Source organism: Copidosoma floridanum, unplaced genomic scaffold, assembly GCF_036245765.1.
Source record: "Copidosoma floridanum isolate Cflo_tuat_1 unplaced genomic scaffold, Cflo_Japanese_pri ptg000040l, whole genome shotgun sequence".
NCBI lineage: Eukaryota > Metazoa > Arthropoda > Insecta > Hymenoptera > Encyrtidae > Copidosoma > Copidosoma floridanum.
This window is the reverse complement of record NW_028321917.1, coordinates 4,718,977-4,737,203: the sequence shown is the minus strand read 5'-3', so window position 1 is coordinate 4,737,203 and position 18,227 is coordinate 4,718,977. Positions and strand designations below refer to the sequence as shown.

General features: G+C 37.9%; 1 protein-coding gene across 1 annotated transcript; it reads right to left on the bottom strand.

The window, feature by feature from the left end:
* Positions 1 to 13,765: 13,765 nt before the first annotated feature.
* Positions 13,766 to 17,765, bottom strand: LOC111643067 (uncharacterized). The gene is made up of 5 exons (XM_089597939.1): positions 17,642 to 17,765; positions 16,760 to 17,437; positions 16,579 to 16,662; positions 14,884 to 16,520; positions 13,766 to 14,773 (listed from the first exon to the last, which is right to left on the bottom strand). The coding sequence occupies exons 1-5, from the start codon at positions 17,763 to 17,765 to the stop codon at positions 13,766 to 13,768; spliced, it is 3,531 nt and encodes a 1,176-aa protein (XP_089454065.1).
* Positions 17,766 to 18,227: the final 462 nt, after the last annotated feature.

Here is an 18,227-nt window from a genome sequence, read left to right as displayed (position 1 = left end):
TGTAAGCTCAACTATTTTAAGCTTACTCTCTCACAACTATTTTGTCGTGTAGGGTTTTTCATGCGTAGTTTTTGTATCTTCATATTATTTGTCTGAGGTTATCCTTTCTAATATTAATTTTTTCTTAACATATGTTTACTAAGCTTATGTTTTAAAATGTTTGTAGATTTTATCTTTTGGTTTTTAAATACATAACTTTGTACTGTACTTATAGTTTTCCAGTTTTATTTGTTTTTCTACTCTGTAGTCTATCATATCCTTGAGTCCTTGAGGTATTTAATTTGCTTACAAACTTGTCTAATTATTGAGGAAAACATTCTTTTATTATTCATAGAAAGCCAGGTTTCACAAGTTACACATTTTGTATGCAAATATTTAACGGGTTGTAAAGAGATTCCATTTAAGAATCAACGTCCATTTTTACCATACCAATTTCTTTTTAGACGTAGAACATGATGTCATATTAATTAGCAGTATAAATCCTTTTTCAATGTATTCAAACTTTAATCTCTAGATTTGGTGGGAACCTGTAACTTCCGACCAGTTTATCTTTGCTATCTCATCTTTTTTATCATTTAAAAATTAATAAATAAATAATGAATTCTTGATTTTTATTTATCAGTGGTAAAAAAAAATTTGTTGGACCCCAACTGAATGTTTGTCCAAGAAGTAAGAAATCAAAGTTCTTCACCATTAAAAAACTGCTACACTAATTAAATTTTTAGATTTTTAAAACCTAAATTAAAATATTATTTTAAAAAGGAGTACTTTATGATACTATACGATATTTCATACCGTCGAGATTTTTTTAAAGCACTGCGTTTTAAAAAATGGAGAGGTGTAAGGATACAAAACTGTGTTGTAATTGTTTGAGACAAAGGTATTCTCGTCACGATTTTTAAAAATAATCCGTGACAGCTATGCTCCAGCCATCATCATATACTTTCACATTCCAACAAAAATTTGAGTCGGTTGCAAAATATTTCTCAATCATCTTCCCGGAAAGTCAGAGTTAGCAAAGCTAGGAAACATGTGAGCGCCAGATCAGAAGTTCAGAATTATGATAAAAATCAATAATGTTAGTAAGAATAGTACCTTAATTCGTGATTGATTTGAAAAATTTAAAATTGATTCACACTTCCATGAAAGAAAGCCAACACGGCCCAACAGTGACCCAACATCGGTAGGTACCCATTATTGACAATACTGCTCGCCAATACTGATCCGTAGTTGTATGGTTGTTAAAATGATCATATTGGTCCAAAATTTACCATGCAGTACAATTTATAACTGGATTAATTTTAAAAACAGTATTTTCTCTAATTTTTGTCTATTTTCTTCCCCGCTTTTGTGCAGACGTTTTTGTAAATAAGTGTTGAATACGAAAGCATTTTTCCAGTTTTACGTAAACAAACTTGGATTATTTTTTTTACTTCTCTTTCTTCCCGTTGTAAGACGAAAATTGCAATGCACTATCATATGGCACAAGTACTGCAAAGAATTCAATAGAATTATTTGTTTAAATCACTGGAATATCTTTGAAAATATATGCTATATATGAATTTGTATGTCCCGCACAAAGCATGACTTTAGGCTACAAATAATTAAAAACAAATGACATGTAGGATCTCTTGAGGTTAAAATTATTTTTTTTTCTCTAAGTATTGACTAAGTATCGACAACGTATATGGCTAGTACATGGCAGCTACTATTATTTGACAGAACCGGCTAACAGTCCAGGACCAATACAGTTTTTGAGAATTCGGTCCAATATGATCATTTCGACATTGGAGGGAGTATTGACCAACGCCTTGCATACAATTATCAGTTTGTCGGTGCTTCACAGTAATTCGGCCGTATTGTCAGCCTGGGCAATTTTTTTATGAGCTATTTGAGACGAAGGATTTACAGTAACAGTAATTAATTCAGAAATTGTTAGAGAAATGGGACCTGAAAAAACACTTACCAACAGTATTTTAAAGGGAGCTCGTTTCATGATTTTTTAGTGCGATGTTTTTTTAATGTTTACAATTTGACTTTTTTTGGTACAATATCTTGTAACGGTACAGTCACATATTCTTTTTTTGGCAAAAATCTAAAATGATGCTAAAAAAATATATATCCACCAGTAGTCAATACAGAACATAAAATCAAATAATGTAAGATCTAAAAAATACTTTGCTAAAATACTTGTAAAGACAGGAATGTACGACATGTGTTTTCCACCAAACAAATATTCAGATGCACTATCTTGTTTGCTAAAAAAACCAAAGTAAAATCCTACTAAAAGGCTGATGCCAAGTAAGCCGCTGAATAGTATATAGTCTGTACACCCAAATGTTAATTGCAACATACTGTTGCCAAACGTAGGCAATGAAGTACTCATTGTTGTATTCATTTTCTTCTTTTCTTTATTTTCTAACTTGTGATAAGTAAATTTCAAATACTACAGTTTAAAGAAACGCTCATTTTCATAGCTGCTTCCATGCTACAAGTTATTTTTATTAGGGGTATACGTAAAATCAAAACTGTAATCTGAAACATTTATTAAAATATTGCAACTACACTTGGCATTAAATTAGCGTCTGCAGTTAAACTTATGGGTTTTTGTATGAAAAATAATTTGTATTTTAAAACGTTTCCGTTTACTTCAACATTCACTTAATGGGTGTTTTCCGCAATCGTCACCAGCAAGTAATTTAAGGTTGCGCTCTACGCTACCATCAGGTCGATAAGTTAACTACCTTGAATTAACTGGCGCTCTGTTCCGTAATCTGGCCAGTTAAAATAGCAGACGACAGTCAACAGCGATGAAATCTTCACTTTTTTCTCGACTTTCACGTCGTCTGCTGTTTTAACTTGCAGATTACGGAATATATTTGTTGTCTTGTCGACTTACTGACCTGACGGTAACGTATAGAGCGCAAATTTAAATTACTTGCTGTTGACGACGATTGCGGAAAACACCCCAAGCGGCGTTACCACCACGACCTATACGTATAACTTCACAGCCTCTGAATTTATCATTTTGGTAAAGAGAGCACGGTGTAAGATGTACTTGAAGTTATGTGTAGTAATTAAAGAAATACTACTAAGTAATGCCATATGGTCGATTTTATTAAACCATATGAATATCTCTATTTTTAGAGGTCGACTTTTGAGTGAAAAATAGATTGTAAACTTGCCGCAAACAGCATAAACCACGTTAACTTTTTATTATCTATCTATGAGATTAGATGCGGCTGGTTTGTAATTATTAAAGTGACTTTGGTGTAAATAGCAATAGTTATTTGGATCAGCACCATCTAGCGGTCTTAATTTTTTGGCCAAAAGTGGCTCCTAAAATTCTCAATCAGAGCATTCTGGATTAGAGCCATTTGGTCTATTACAAACCAGCCGCAACTCATGACGAAACTATAAAATAAAAAAAAACAACACATATATTTTAGGCGGCAAGTTCACAATCTATTTTCTACCAAAAAATCGACCTGCTATGTGTTTGTACTTTTGAAGATAAATTTTTAAGCATAAGATGGATTGTTAACTTGCCGCCAAAAACACATGTATCGTTATTTTTTCATTTTATAGCTTCACTATGAGTTGCGGCTGGTTTATAATTGACTAAATGGCTCTAATCCTGAATGCTCTGATTGATAATTTTAGGAGCCACTTTTGACCAAAAAATAAAGACCGCTAGATGGCGCTGATCCAAAATAATTATTGCTACTTACAGTAAAGTCACTTTATTAGTTATAAACCAGCCGCAAATAATTTTATAAATAGACGATCAATAGTTAACATTTTTTGTGCTACTTGCGGCAAGTTTCTACTTTAATATAGGGGAACGTGGGGCGGAGGTGGGCATAGCCGATAAAATGGGCATGCAAATATTTAAAAATAAAAACATATTTTTAGCTGAATCCTCTGTAATATACATATACAACATCAATAGTTTCTCTATCCAAACAAATTTACCGGACTAAAAGCTTTTTTTTTTACTACGAGCTGATTCAACTCTTAGTCGAAGATAACCTACAAAAAAAAAATTTTTAATCACTTGGCAATTTTTTTATATATGACCTACATAATTATCCATGATATTATTCGAAAGCTTAGATCTTTAACTTTGACAGGCTATTTTTTTAATTTTTTTTTTACTTGTAATAAAAGAGTTATTAATAAATAAAAAATATGTGTTGCGAGGGTGGGAATGGGCACCAAGGTGGGGCGCAAATGGGCCCGAGCAAGAAAGCAGTTCTGCATCGAGCGTCTGCTATTTGTAGGTATAGGTATACCAGTTGTATGTGGTTAGCTGTCAGCTGTCATACTTTATAGGTTAGGCTATTTATTTTTATTTTTGTTGATTTTTTATGTAGTTTTTCAAATAGTTTATAAAAGTATCGAAGCCAAAAGTAATATCGAAAATGAAGGTGACGAAGCCTATAAAAATTAATAAAAAAAAAATTAAAATTACAATCCAACCAAGTCGATATACCTACAACACATGATACGATTAAAACGACAATTGATAGTGTACTTAACTCAAATATTTGCATCGAGAAAGATTGCATCTCGATTAAAAATATACCAATTATTTTTCAAAACGATATCTAATTCTTTATTTTAATTATTTTTCAAAATATATTACTTTTGAGTGTTGTATTAGCATAAATCAATCCAAAGAAATGCGATAATATTGTGATTAAAATGTGATTTAAAATTACAAGAGATTAATACTTAAAAATTATGTATATTATATTATTTGTTACAATATTTTTAATACGAATACTGTAAGTACTGCAAAATAAACTTAGATTTAAGATCAGTTTCAAAACCTACAAACTTTCATACTGGGTGCATTATTTATCCGTGCCCATCCGCGCCCCACCCCCTGCTCACCCGTACCCTATGGTGAGGCACGAGTGAGCAGTTTTGGATGTTCTCGTTCTTCAGCATAAAAAAAATATATATTTATAGATTAAAGTTTAGCAAAGTATGGCACGGTAAAATTAAGGTTCTTACCGTGTCAATAACGCTTGGACAATAATAAAATACTCAAAATTGTTGTCACAGTGAAATAATGAAAAAAAGGTGCCCACCTCCGCACCACGTTCTCCTACTACATATCTTATATGGCTCATAAAATCGACAATATTTACAAAATTACAACACTCTTGACCTTTTACCATTAACTCATGTAAGCACAAATTAATCAGTCCATTAAAGAGACAACCGAAGAAAAATGGCCTGAAAAAGAAGCACAGTCACACGAAAAGTGATCAGAGAAGGTTGGGTTCTTTGTTTACTTATAACACTTAAAATTTACATCTCTGTAATAAATGTATTTTTCAATTAGTGAGATCCGATGCTCCATTCCAGGAGACTCTTCGTGTGGCTGCTTCTTCTTAAGACCTTTTTTCTTCAGTTGTCTCTTTTCGACTGATTAATTTACGTGTATATTTGATGGTGATTTACGATTTCTGTAACACAAATTTTGTTATGTACATATTATATAAGTTAACTGTTTATTGGAAATCTAAAGATGAAGGGCTGTTCTTTCATTAGTTAATGGTAAAAGGTCAAGAGTATTGTAATTTTATAAATATTGTCGATTTTATGAGCAATACAACAGAAGTAGAATATTGATAGTTTTGGAGGTCGATTTTCAGGTAAAAGATAAATTGTAAAGCAATCTAAATTAAGTGAGATCCAATGCTCCATTTTTAGGAGACTTTCTGTGTAACTGAACTTCTTTTTTAAACTTTTTTTCTTTAGTTGTCTCTTTTGGACTTATTACTTTACGTATCTATTTAATCATTGTTCAAGATTTCTTTAACACAAATCTTGGTATGTACATATTATATAAGTTAGCTGTTTATTTAAACTAGAAAGTTAAAGGGCTGTGCTTCTGCGAGTTAATGATAAAAGGTCTAAAGTATTTTAATTTTGTAAATATGGTAGACTTTATGAGCCGTATAAGATAAGTGGAATATTTATACTTTTTAGGGTCCATTTAAAGATAAAAGACATATTGTAAACTTGCCGCAAGTAGCACAAAAAATGTTAACTATTGATCGTCTATTTATAAAATTATTTGCGGCTGGTTTATAACTGATAAAGTGACTTTACTGTAAGTAGCAATAATTATTTTGGATCAGCGCCATCTAGCAGTCTTTATTTTTTGGTCAAAAGTGGCTCCTAAAATTCTCAATCAGAGCATTCAGGATTAGAGCCATTTAGTCAATTATAAACCAGCCGCAACTCATAGTGAAGCTATAAAATGAAAAAATAACGATACGTGTGTTTTTGGCGGCAAGTTAACAATCCATCTTATGCTTAAAAATTTATCTTCAAAAGTACAAACACATAGCAGGTCGATTTTTTGGTAGAAAATAGATTGTGAACTTGCCGCCTAAAATATATGTATTGTTTTTCTTTATTTTATAGCTTCATCATGAGTTGCGGCTGGTTTGTAATAGACCAAATGGCTCTAATCCAGAATGCTCTGATTGAGAATTTTAGGAGCCACTTTTGGCCAAAAAATTAAGACCGCTAGATGGTGCTGATCCAAATAACTATTGCTATTTACACCAAAGTCACTTTGATAATTACAAACCAGCCGCATCTAATCTCATAGATAGATAATAAAAAGTTAACGTGGTTTATGCTGTTTGCGGCAAGTTTACAATCTATTTTTTACTCAAAAGTCGACCTCTAAAAATACAGATATTCATATGGTTTAATAAAATCGACCATATGGCATTACTTAGTAGTAATTTCTTTAATTACTACACATAACTTCAAGTGCATCTTACACCGTGCTCTCTTTACCAAAATGATAAAATCAGAGGCTGTGAAGTTATACGTATAGGTCGTGGTGGTAACGCCGCTTGGGGTGTTTTCCGCAATCGTCGTCAACAGGATCCGTACCATATAACTTTTTTTAGCTTTGCGGGCCTATGTTATAACATAGGCCAATGTACAGAAAAATAGTTATATGGTACGGCCCCAGCAAGTAATTTAAATTTGCGCTCTATACGTTACCGTCAGGTCAGTAAGTCAACAAATATATTCCGTAATCTGCAAGTTAAAACAGCAGACGACGTGAAAGTCGAGAAAAAAGTGAAGATTTCATCGCTGTTGACTGTCGTCTGCTATTTTAACTGGCCAGATTACGGAACAGAGCGCCAGTTAATTCAAGGTAGTTAACTTATCGACCTGATGGTAGCGTAGAGCGCAACCTTAAATTACTTGCTGGTAACGATTGCGGAAAACACCCATAGTCTTTTAGTCGACGAATCGCTTCCGGAAATGGTAATAAAAATGTATTTGTTGGCAAGGTAGTTTAAACTTAGGTGGATCCTCAAAAGAACCGATGAAATTGATGGTTAAGTAGGGAACGTAAATACTTATAATGGCCCTAAAAAGCGCCAGTGGTGAAACTTCCAGGCTATTCTTTATTATTATTCCTGATGATGAAGAGCTGGCTACGGGTTGCTTGATTCTTACCCTGGGAGTCTCGATGTACGGAGACTGTGATGGAGGGAGGTACGCCGCTGACCAAAGAATATCTCGTCTCGGGTCGTTCCTCGGATAACCAACCGCTCATCGTTAGACGGGAACATGTGGGTAAGCGCGTTGGGAACGCGATGACCAAGAAGGTAGCCGTTGTAGCTACCCGTGCCCCTCATAGACTAAGATCCAGTACCTTTTGACGCACCGTCCTGGGTACTGGTCGCAAGTAGTGCTCCACCTTTTCAGCAGTTGTGAACAGGATTTATACATAAAATTTTTGCTGAAGCTGCGGAGGAGCAAAAGGTACAACGGTATCTACACAAGTGCTGAAAGCACTGTCAAGGATACCGGTCGCAACTAAGTAATTTCAATAGCTTACGATAAAAGATATCCAAAACTATCATTTGCGACCATTTTTTGATCGGGGAAGGTTACTTTATAGGTTAAAAGTGGTCAAACATACGCGAAATCCGGATTTATCGAATTGTGCTTTTTTCCCATAACTATATTACTGGTCACAAACGATTGCTTTTTCAACTTACGATAAGAAGAATCCAATACAGTCATTTGCGACTATTTTTGAATCGGGGAAGGCCATTTTATCGGCTAAAATAGGTCACAAATACGCGAATCCAGGCTTTGCCGATTTTTCTTTAATTCCCATGCCTCTTTTACCGGTCGCAAACGATTTCTATTCAAATTTTGTGACAAAAGTACCCAATACAGTCATTTGCGACTATTTTTGAATCGGGGAAGGCCATTTTATCGGCTAAAATAGGTCACAAATACGCGAATCCAGGATTTGCCGATTTTTGTTTATTTTAATTTTTATGTAGTACTTAACAATTCATTACTTTTTTCAGGGTACATCGACTAGAAATTTTTACTTCATGAAATGATGTTATGATCATAATTATGTGAAATTGTAATCATTTGTTATTGAATTCAACCTACTCTGCAAAGATGGAGGAAAACGTAAGAGTTGTAAAGATGAAGAATATCTTAAAGCGCACGAGTGATTTGGTCTCTGATGATGACCATAGTGATGCACAAAGTGCTGATACGTCTACAAATTTAGAGGTTGTGAGTGACCAGGTAGTGGTCAAGAAATTCAAACGTATCCGTAAAATCAGAGAAAGTGCAGAGGAGTCTCATGATTTTACCGGTCAACAAAATGTTTATGAGGATAAGGTGAGTTATACTAGTAACACTCATATAAACTAGTTAATGAACATATTTTTTATATGTCACTGTCTAACAACTTTAACTTTATTTGTGCATTACAAAGAAAACATGTAACACAATACATCTTCGTACTGAATAAATAAATTAGATTTGCTTATTTAATATACAGTCTTGTTTATTCTATTATTTTATTTTATTTTATTTTTTTATTATTTCACAGGAGATATGTATTTTGTGCGGATGTCAAAATGAAACCTCTAAAAAACTAAAAATATACGTACCATGCAGCTCTACATACTTGAATGTTTATCTGAAACTCAAAGTTGTGAAAGAGTTCCATCTCTGTAGGGATAAATTTAAAAACACAGAACTACCCAACCCAGACTCAGATATTAGCTATTCCCTTTTTTATCACAGTGAGTGCCATAAAGAAATAACAAAAATCAATGCGGTATGTACAGAAAAGTTTGAGAAACTTTATTTACAAGAGAACCGTTTAGAGTCCCATCATTATCCTGAAGAAACAAACTTATCCGAAATAAATGATATTAATGGTTCATCCGAATCATCAATTAACTTCCGTAGTTCACAAATGGACGACAATTCAATTGATGATGTGTAAGTATATGTTACAATATCAGAATAGTTATACTGCATTGTAAAAATTGTCGTTGTTTGTGTAATAGGTATCATGCAATCCAGAATACTTTTCGAATCGAGCTTTGAATTACGTTATAAACATATATTGTCCTTCAAAATTTTTGTCCATTATATAACACATCAATATTTACTTTGTACAAAAGTAACTAGTTTTTGGAGAAATTTTCGCTTGTTTATAAAAATTTGTTTATACGTATCTCTCAACGTGATTGGTTAGTTTAATTATTAGCGTTAAATTGAATTTACACTTTTTTCAGATGTACAAATGAGTACCCGATGGCTGAATTTTTAATACGTACTTCTGAAAACATCTTCAACGAAGACAGTGTTCTCACCCAAAAAAAATGTATCATTTGTGAACATGATAATCGAAAAAGTACTCTTTCATTTGTTACAAAGACAGAAACGTTGGATACTCTACAAAACTTTGCAATTAGTTCTCATAATAGTATCCTGATGGCTAAAATTCAGCTGTTTGCTAAGAGAGATATGCTTCCCTCTTATCATAAATGTTGCTTCAATCAGCTAAATAAGATATACACCGCTGCAAAACCCGATTGTATTAACTCTTCACATAACAACCAGCAACTTGCAGAAGAATTGGATTCTTACAAGAACTCTAGAATATATTTTGCCCAAGCCTTTGAAGTTATAGCACAAGTAGTACAAGAAGAAGTAATTGATGAGAAAAAATGTAAATTACTGTCAAACCTCAAAAATTCGTATAAAATTAAAGTGACAAAAATTTTTGAAACTCATGGATTTCAAGTTCCTGATTACAGTTTCGCTTATAAACTCAAAGAAAAAATACTTAATCGTTTCAAAAAATTGGTCAAAATACATACGGTTGATGGTATTCAGATTGTGGCTCCACAAGGTATTACCGTTGATGCCATATGTTCTGCAGATGTATCAAAAAGTGATTCCATTAGCGAAGCTATTCGAGTACTAAGGGACGCCTGCTTAAATGTTGAATTTAAACAACTACCTAAAAATATAACAACCAAAGATTTGATTGAAGGAGAGTGTCCAGACTTACCGCAACTTCCAATAATATAGCCAAGCCATCTATCATAAAAATAAGAGCTTCAGATACCGACATTCTAGTCATTATGTTAGGTAACATTTGCAATATGGTAAATAAATACAATGAAGTTTGGATGGATGCCGGAGTTGGTCAATCTAGGCGTTTGATTAATGTAACGAAAATCTATAATGAGCTCGGGCCCGAAGTGTGCAAAGCGCTCCCAGGTGTACACGCCATATCTGGTTGTGACTTTAATCCATGCTTTTATAGAAAAGGGAAAACTAAACCTCTTCAACTGATAATAGATAATCCAGAGTTTTGCCAGGCTTTTATTGACATAGGTGACTTGAAGAAAATAGAGTATGATAACTATGATGAGTGTATTAAAACACCTTTGTTTAAAACTATTGAAAAATTTGTCTGTGCTCTATATGGATACGTTAGTATGAATTCCGTTCATGATGTCCGATATAAGATGTTTCTAAAAACGTACAAAAATCCAAAAATTGACGAGCTATTAAAGCTCAATGTAAAAAACTTTGACCCAAGTAATATCCCCCCTTGCAGATCTGAGCTATTTATGCAATTTTTGCGAGCAGCGTTTATTTCAAGTATATGGCAAAATGCATACAAAGGGACATTGTACTTCGAGGACGCCACCAAGTTTGGATGGAAACTTATGAAAAACGAAGACAAAGATGAGTGTTACGAATTTTATTGGTTCTATGGCGATCAGATGCCCAAGATTGTAGATATTATTATAGAGAAGTCGAGCGATGACGAGATGGGACGAATGAACGAAGGTATTTCTATAAATTATCTTTTTTTTTTTTAAATTAAACATTTTTCTAACACTCATTATCATGTACAGAAAATGACAGTCTTAAAGAATTGTTTTCTACGAAAGATGATACTGTCATGGACGATAAGAATTTCTATGATGAGGATGACGTTAATGATAGCGAAAACGACGATAATTGACGCGGGACGGTGAATAGTGTTTTTTGATTTAGAAATATATGTAGTATTCTTTTTTTTACGAAAGCTGACTGATTGTGTTGTGATATTAAAAACTTACAACTATTACAACGTGTATGGATTTAAGTAACTGTACTATACTGACAGTCTAAGTATCGTTAACTAATTTATTCTGTTATGTATAAAAGATTACATAGATTTTATGAAAAAACGTACGATGATAAAAAATAAATATAACGTGAAGTATGTGAATCATAAGAGAAAAAAAATACATACTAATGATTGGTGATTTTGTAAATATTTGAATTTCTTACCGTCCCTGCATATGAACATAATCCTGACAAATACTTCGAACATTTGTGCATATTCGACTATTTTGTATGAATAATGCAATAAGTAAACAAATAATATGGCCTTCCCCGATTCACAAATAGTCGCAAATGACTGTATTGGGTACTTTTGTCACAAAGTTTAAATATAAATCGTTTGCGACCGGTAAAAGAGGCATGGGAATTAAAGAAAAATCGGCAAAGCCTGGATTCGCGTATTTGTGACCTATTTTAGCCGATAAAATGGCCTTCTCCGATTCAAAAATAGTCGCAAATGACTGTATTGGGTACTTTTGTCACAAAGTTTAAATATAAATCGTTTGCGACCGGTAAAAGAGGCATGGGAATTAAAGAAAAATCGGCAAAGCCTGGATTCGCGTATTTGTGACCTATTTTAGCCGATAAAATGGCCTTCCCCGATTCAAAAATAGTCGCAAATGACTGTATTGGGTACTTTTGTCACAAAGTTTGAATAGAAATCGTTTGCGACCGGTAAAAGAGGCATGGCAATTAAAGAAAAATCGGCAAAGCCTGGATTCGTGTATTTGTGACCTATTTTAGCCGATAAAATGGCCTTCCCCGATTCAAAAATAGTCGCAAATGACTGTATTGGATTCTTTTTATCGTAAGTTGAAAAAGCAATCGTTTGTGACCAGTAATATAGTTATGGGAAAAAAGCACAATTCGATAAATCCGGATTTCGCGTATGTTTGACCACTTTTAACCTGTAAAGTAACCTTCCCCGATCAAAAAATGGTCGCAAATGATAGTTTTGGATATCTTTAATCGTAAGCTATTGAAATTACTTAGTTGCGACCGGTATCCTTGACAGTGCTTTCAGCACTGTGTAGATACCGTTGTACCTTTTGCTCCTCCGCAGCTTCAGCAAAAATTTTATGTATAAATCCCGTTCACAACTGCTGAAAAGGTGGAGCACTACTTGCGACCAGTACCCAGGACGGTGCGTCAAAAGGTACTGGCTCTTAGTCACAAATTCTCTAACTGCACCAGGTGAGATGGTGGGACTGCCCCACAACTCTTGTGAGTTGGAGCAGATTGAGCTCTGGCTAGATATGTCTCCTGGTATTGTGGCAGAGACGACATCGGTTGGAATAATTTTTTTTTTTTGGTTGCACTCGTCGAGATTCAGGGTGAATGGACACCTAGGTCCCTTCCCCCTTGGATAAGAGTGTCGTCCGTAACCGGGATACCCAGCTGCAAGACTGTCATCAGCATTCTCTATACAGCTCGTTGAACTGCCGAAGCTCGACTACATCACCAGAGATGAGTAGAGAGATTGCTAACGCCAATGCTACGGCGTGAGACAACTTTTTTCCACTGATCGGGGCGACCCGCCGCGGCCAGCCGTCGAACCAAGGCGCACATTTTTCGAGAGTGCGAGACTCGTATCGAAGAGCGTTCGCCTACAAGAAGAGAAGTGGATTCGCGTGGAAATGAGCATATAGGCGCACATTTTGGCGACACGTAGAAGAAGGGGTATACCGAATGTGTGCCTACGAGGAGAGGAGTGGAAATGTTGAATATAGCTATATATCTGAGCGCACAGCCAAAGCAAGCGACGACACGAGTTTTTGGTGATTAAACGAACTAGTGAAGTTCGATCACAATTATATGAATGAGTTGCTCGGTGACATATGTAGCAGTACCACTCTCACCGCTAGGTGACGCCAACGTTCAGAGACAAGCGAGAAACCGTCCATCGGGGGCTCCTGCCCCCCTCGCTTACCGCCATCCATCGTTGCTTCATTTAGTTTAGATCTGTGTACCTAAATTGGGAGGGGACTGGGAAATGAGAATAAGTATTTCCCCTGTGTGTTTATCTGGGTGGGAAATTAGGTTCTCGAGCAACTCATTCATATAATTGTGATCGAACTTCACTAGTTCGTTTAATCACCAATTATATTTCATTTCCTTGCTCGAGGACATATGTAGATGTTTAGAGCTTGTCTGGTTTTCAATCAAAAGTTTATTCTAAAAAGGTAGAAGATTTTCCAAAAGTATTACAATCTATAGTGCTTAAAAAGATTCCAAGATAATTGTTAACTTTAGTTTATTTTTGAGCATTCAGTATGTTTAGTGCAAAGTTGTTGACTTGATCGACGATAGGCTTGTTGTAGAATTTGTTGAACACTTTAGAGGCTTCGGACCAGCCTGCTGCGTTCTTGATGATGCTAATGTCCAGGCCTTGGGCCTTTGCCTTGGATGTGGAGGCGTTTCTGGTAGAGTGTGCTGTAAACTCCTTTTGTATGCCTGTTTCAGATAAAATCTCTCGAATCCATCGACTGATGGTTTGTGTGCCCACTGCATTATGTGGGGGATTCCATGAGATTAACAGCTGTTGGTCTTTCCCGCGGATGGTCTGCGTCCTGGATACGTAGTCCGTAACTGTTCTAGCCACGCATAGTGTGGGCTTGTGAAAGTTTGGGATGGTTGCTTGCGGGCGGTTACCGCCAGCCTTAGATGTTTTGATTAGGTCCTTGATTGTGATGACTATGCCGTGCTTCGTGAACTTTATGCCTTCGAGTTTGATGAGCTGGAGCGATTGTATCCGAAAAGCTGTTCCTAGTGCCAGTAAAATGCAGCACTTTAGGGTTAGTTTCTTCAAGTCCAACTCCTTGTTCGGTCCCCATGTTTCCAACAAGTCTAGCACCAGCCCAACATCCCAAGTCGCGGCGTACTTTGACTCTGTTGGACGCAGCCTGAAGATCCTCTTGAAGAACCTGTTGATGAGCGCTGATTTCGAGGTGTCGATCCTGTTGATCAAGGCGATGGCAGAGCGCAGCGTATTGACAGATCCGTAGGCTGCACCTTCCTTGTGTCTTCGTGTGAGGCATGAGACTACAACTGCCTCGCTGGCTGTCAGTGGGTCGTGATTATGTTCCTGGCAGAAGTCCCACCAGTACCTCAAGGCCGAGTTGTATTGTCTGATTGAGTTGTCCGCCAGTGAGGCCACCAGTATGTCCAATGTATCCTTTGTTAGTCCCTGTTTTCGGTACGCTTGCCTGATAAGACTCCTGCAGCCAGGGTAAGGCTGTGGGCCAGCGGGTGGATCAGGCATCTATTGGGTGCAGATAATAAGTTAGGAGAGGGTCCCCAATGCATAACCTCACTTATCAGTAGTTTTTTAAACGTCGGGAACCAGGGTTGTCCTGGCCAGAAAGGGATTACCAAGATACCGGTGGTTGCCTCCTCTCGTACTTTTTTTAAAATCCTCGACAACAGCGCGAATGGGGGAAAGGCGTACCAGAACTCCTTGGTCCAGGGTATGGTGAGTGCGTTGACTGCGACAGCCTCCGGATCTCTGTCCCAAGCACAATACCTGCTGCACTTGGTGTTTGCCCTTGATGCAAAGAGGTCAATGGAGGGCGTTCCAAATTGTGCCAGTATATCTTCGAAAGCGTAGTCTGCCAATTTCCATTCCGTGTCGATGTTTGAGAGCCTTGATCCCTCGTCTGCCAAGTTATCCTTGGAGGCTACGTACTCTGCGAAGATCCATAGGCCTCTTTTCATGCACCATTCCCATATATGGCGAGTCAGGTCATGGAGTTCTGGGTGCCTGGTTCCTCCCATTTTGTTTATGTAGGCGAGAGCTGTAATGTTGTCTATACGAAGTAGTATTTGTGCACGACGGCAGTTACTCGCAAAGTATTTAAGTGCAAGGCAGGCTGCGAGTATTTCTAAGTAATTGATGTGCTTCGTGCTTTCCTCGTCTGACCAGAACCCCTGGGCTTTTCGCGTTCCACAGACGGCCCCCCAGCCTGACGAGGAGGCATCTGAGAAGATTTCCATGTCGTAGGATGCGCATCTAAGTTTGTTGGTGTTGTGGTCGATCTGGCTCAGCCACCATTTGAGGTCTGTTATCGCCCCCGAGGACCAGTTGACCCACTTTTTAGACCTGTGGTTCACGTACCTCAAGGCTGATTGTTTAACCTGCTCCAGTTCCTTGTAATAGAGCCAGCTGTAGGCGACGGCCGGGCATGCTGCGACCAAAACCCCGATTAGAGCCACTAGGTCCCTAACCCTAATGCTGTCCCGGCTAAGGGCTCGTATTAGGTCGGTTTTTATTTTGATTCGTTTTTCCTTGGGTAACTCTAGAGTTAGTTTGTTGGAGTTAAGAATCAATCCTAGAAATTCCATTGACTGCTTGGGGGTCAGTATGCTCTTTTCCCAGTTAATTATAAACCCCAACCCTTGGAGCAGGTTTTGTGTTAGTTGTGCGTGATGTGCACAAGTTCTTTCGTCCTCAGCTAGGATCAACAGGTCGTCGAGGTATGCCACCAGCCTCACGCCCTTTGATCTCAAGGCCGTTAGGACCGGTTTCATGAGCTTTGTGAAAATTCTTGGGGCTGAAGAGAGCCCGAACGGGAGGACTTTAAACTGGTAAAGCACATCGCGAAATTTGAAGCGGAGCAGTTGCCGGGATCTTTTGTGTATAGGAACAAGGAAGTACGCGTCCTTAATGTCTAGCCTGCACATATAGTCCCCTTGTTCGATGAGGTTGATGGCCGTTCTGATGTCTTCCATCTTGAAGTGTTGTTGCAAGACGTGTTTGTTCAAGCTCTTTAAATTAAGAATGAACCTATGTGAGCCGTCTTTCTTTTGCCGTAAGAAGTATGGTGACACGAACTGGCTCTCAACCTCTTCGCACTTTTCCACTGCCCCTGTTACACGCAACTTGTCTAGCGCTTCCGCTACGTTTTCATGGTCTTTCTCAGATACCTGCATGGCCGGGGGGGCGTTTTGACAGGGAGGGGTGCTAATTAGTTCGATTTCATGGCCCCTTGTAATCGCCAACACGGTTTCGTCTGTGGTTATTTCGTGCCAATTGTCGGTGAAGTATTTCAATCTGCCTGCGATTTTTACCTGGGTTGCGTTTAGCGGCGCGGAGGCTGCGACTGGGTGTAGTACTTCTTGGATGGCTGCTGGCGAGGCCTGCTCTGATTTTCCCTGTACGATGATCGGTAATATGGGCTTCTGTTTTGGCTGGATCTGTAGCCCCCCCTCCTTTGGTTCTTGAAAGTTGAGGGGCGCTTGGAGTTTAAACTTTCCTGTGCGGCGGGTCTGGTTTGGGTGGTGAGCTCCTTGGCCGTCTTGTCTAGCGTGCGTGCGTTCTCGATGGTCGTTTTCAGGTTGTCGCCGAAGAGTAGGGAGGTGGACTCGGTATTTTTCAGGACTTTCTGTATCTTGTCCTCATAGCGTCCTATTAGAAAGAGCTTGCGGGCTTGGTTGAGGTTATGGTACAGTTCAGCCTGCAGTTTTACTGCTGTCGATAGGTTGGCTAACGTGACCTCGCGGTTGAAGGGTTCACGCGTGCAGTTGAAGATGTCGCTTAATGCGGCTGCTGTTGATGCCAGTACTGCACCCGCCAGGTTCTGATACAATCGGAAATGATTGTCTTTCGACAGGGCCTTGGCATTCAACTGAGCTGAGATCTCCCCGTTGAGTTCCGGCGCGCTTAGGTCGAAAGCTGACAGAACCGGGGCCGCCTTCAAAATGGCGTCGGTCTCGTCTTTGGAAGGGATACCCTTCTTTGTCCATTCCCGGATTCGGTTGATGATGTCCTCCCTTACGGTCAGCTCGGGTCTTTTGGCTACCGAAGGGTCTTCACCCATAAAAAATCCAACCTCATCTTCCACCGCCTCCCTCTCTTCTGTCTCAGGTCCCTCACCTTCGTTCCTATTTTCCCTGTTCTCCTTGTCATCGTTTGCCAAGTGTCGCACATCTAAGGGCAGAAACGGAGAGGTGGGGTTTAAATTAGCTCTTGTCGTCGACTTTAAATAGAAAATCGGCCGTAAAGTATGGCTGTTGACCTTAGCTCTAAGACTAAGACTCTGCTCTGCTCTCGAAACTAGCCGTGTGTGCTAAATTGCCTGGCCGTAGGAGGTGTCTGGAACAAAAAGAAAAGAAGGGCCAAGGGGTGATATACCTTCATATGAGAGATCCTCGTCGCTGTCGGTGACCTCCATGTTCTGGTCTCGCAATGTGGCCTTGAGACGAGCTGCCTTCTCTTTCCAGGCGCGGAGTTTCGACTTGGCTTCTTCAGGGTCCATGGCGGTTGTTTCTTACTTGTTGCGTCAGCTAACGCCAAAAAAGGAATGAAGCAACGATGGATGGCGGTAAGCGAGGGGGGCAGGAGCCCCCGATGGATGGTTTCTCGCTTATCTCTAAACGTTGGCGCCACCTAGCGGTGAGAGTGGTACTACTACATATGTCCTCGAGCAAGGAAATGAAATATAATTCTCTTTTGACTGCAACCGAGTATATGCTATATATATTTAACTGACTCTTACTTTCTCGCTCTTGCTTGAATGATATCTATCAATCTTACATTCGATTAAATCGTGAAACTAAATGCTCATATAATTATATGCACAGAATTTGATATCAAAACATTTTTTTTTTTCCGTACGTTAACATTTAATTTGAAATCTAGTATTATTTTGAAAAAATAATCAGCTTAATTTTTTTAAGGATAACAGTTCAGCTATAACCACTGGTTAATTATTTTTCCT

Bases quoted from the DNA above. Each gene is read 5' to 3' on its own strand.
- LOC111643067 (XM_089597939.1), bottom strand. From the start codon at position 17,765: ATGGACCCTGAAGAAGCCAAGTCGAAACTCCGCGCCTGGAAAGAGAAG. The intron at 17,438-17,641 runs GTATATCACCCC...TTCTGCCCTTAG, and splicing joins CGAGGATCTCTCATATGAAG to ATGTGCGACACTTGGCAAAC. The intron at 16,663-16,759 runs GTTTAAACTCCA...ATCATCGTACAG, and splicing joins CAGACCCGCCGCACAGGAAA to GGAAAATCAGAGCAGGCCTC.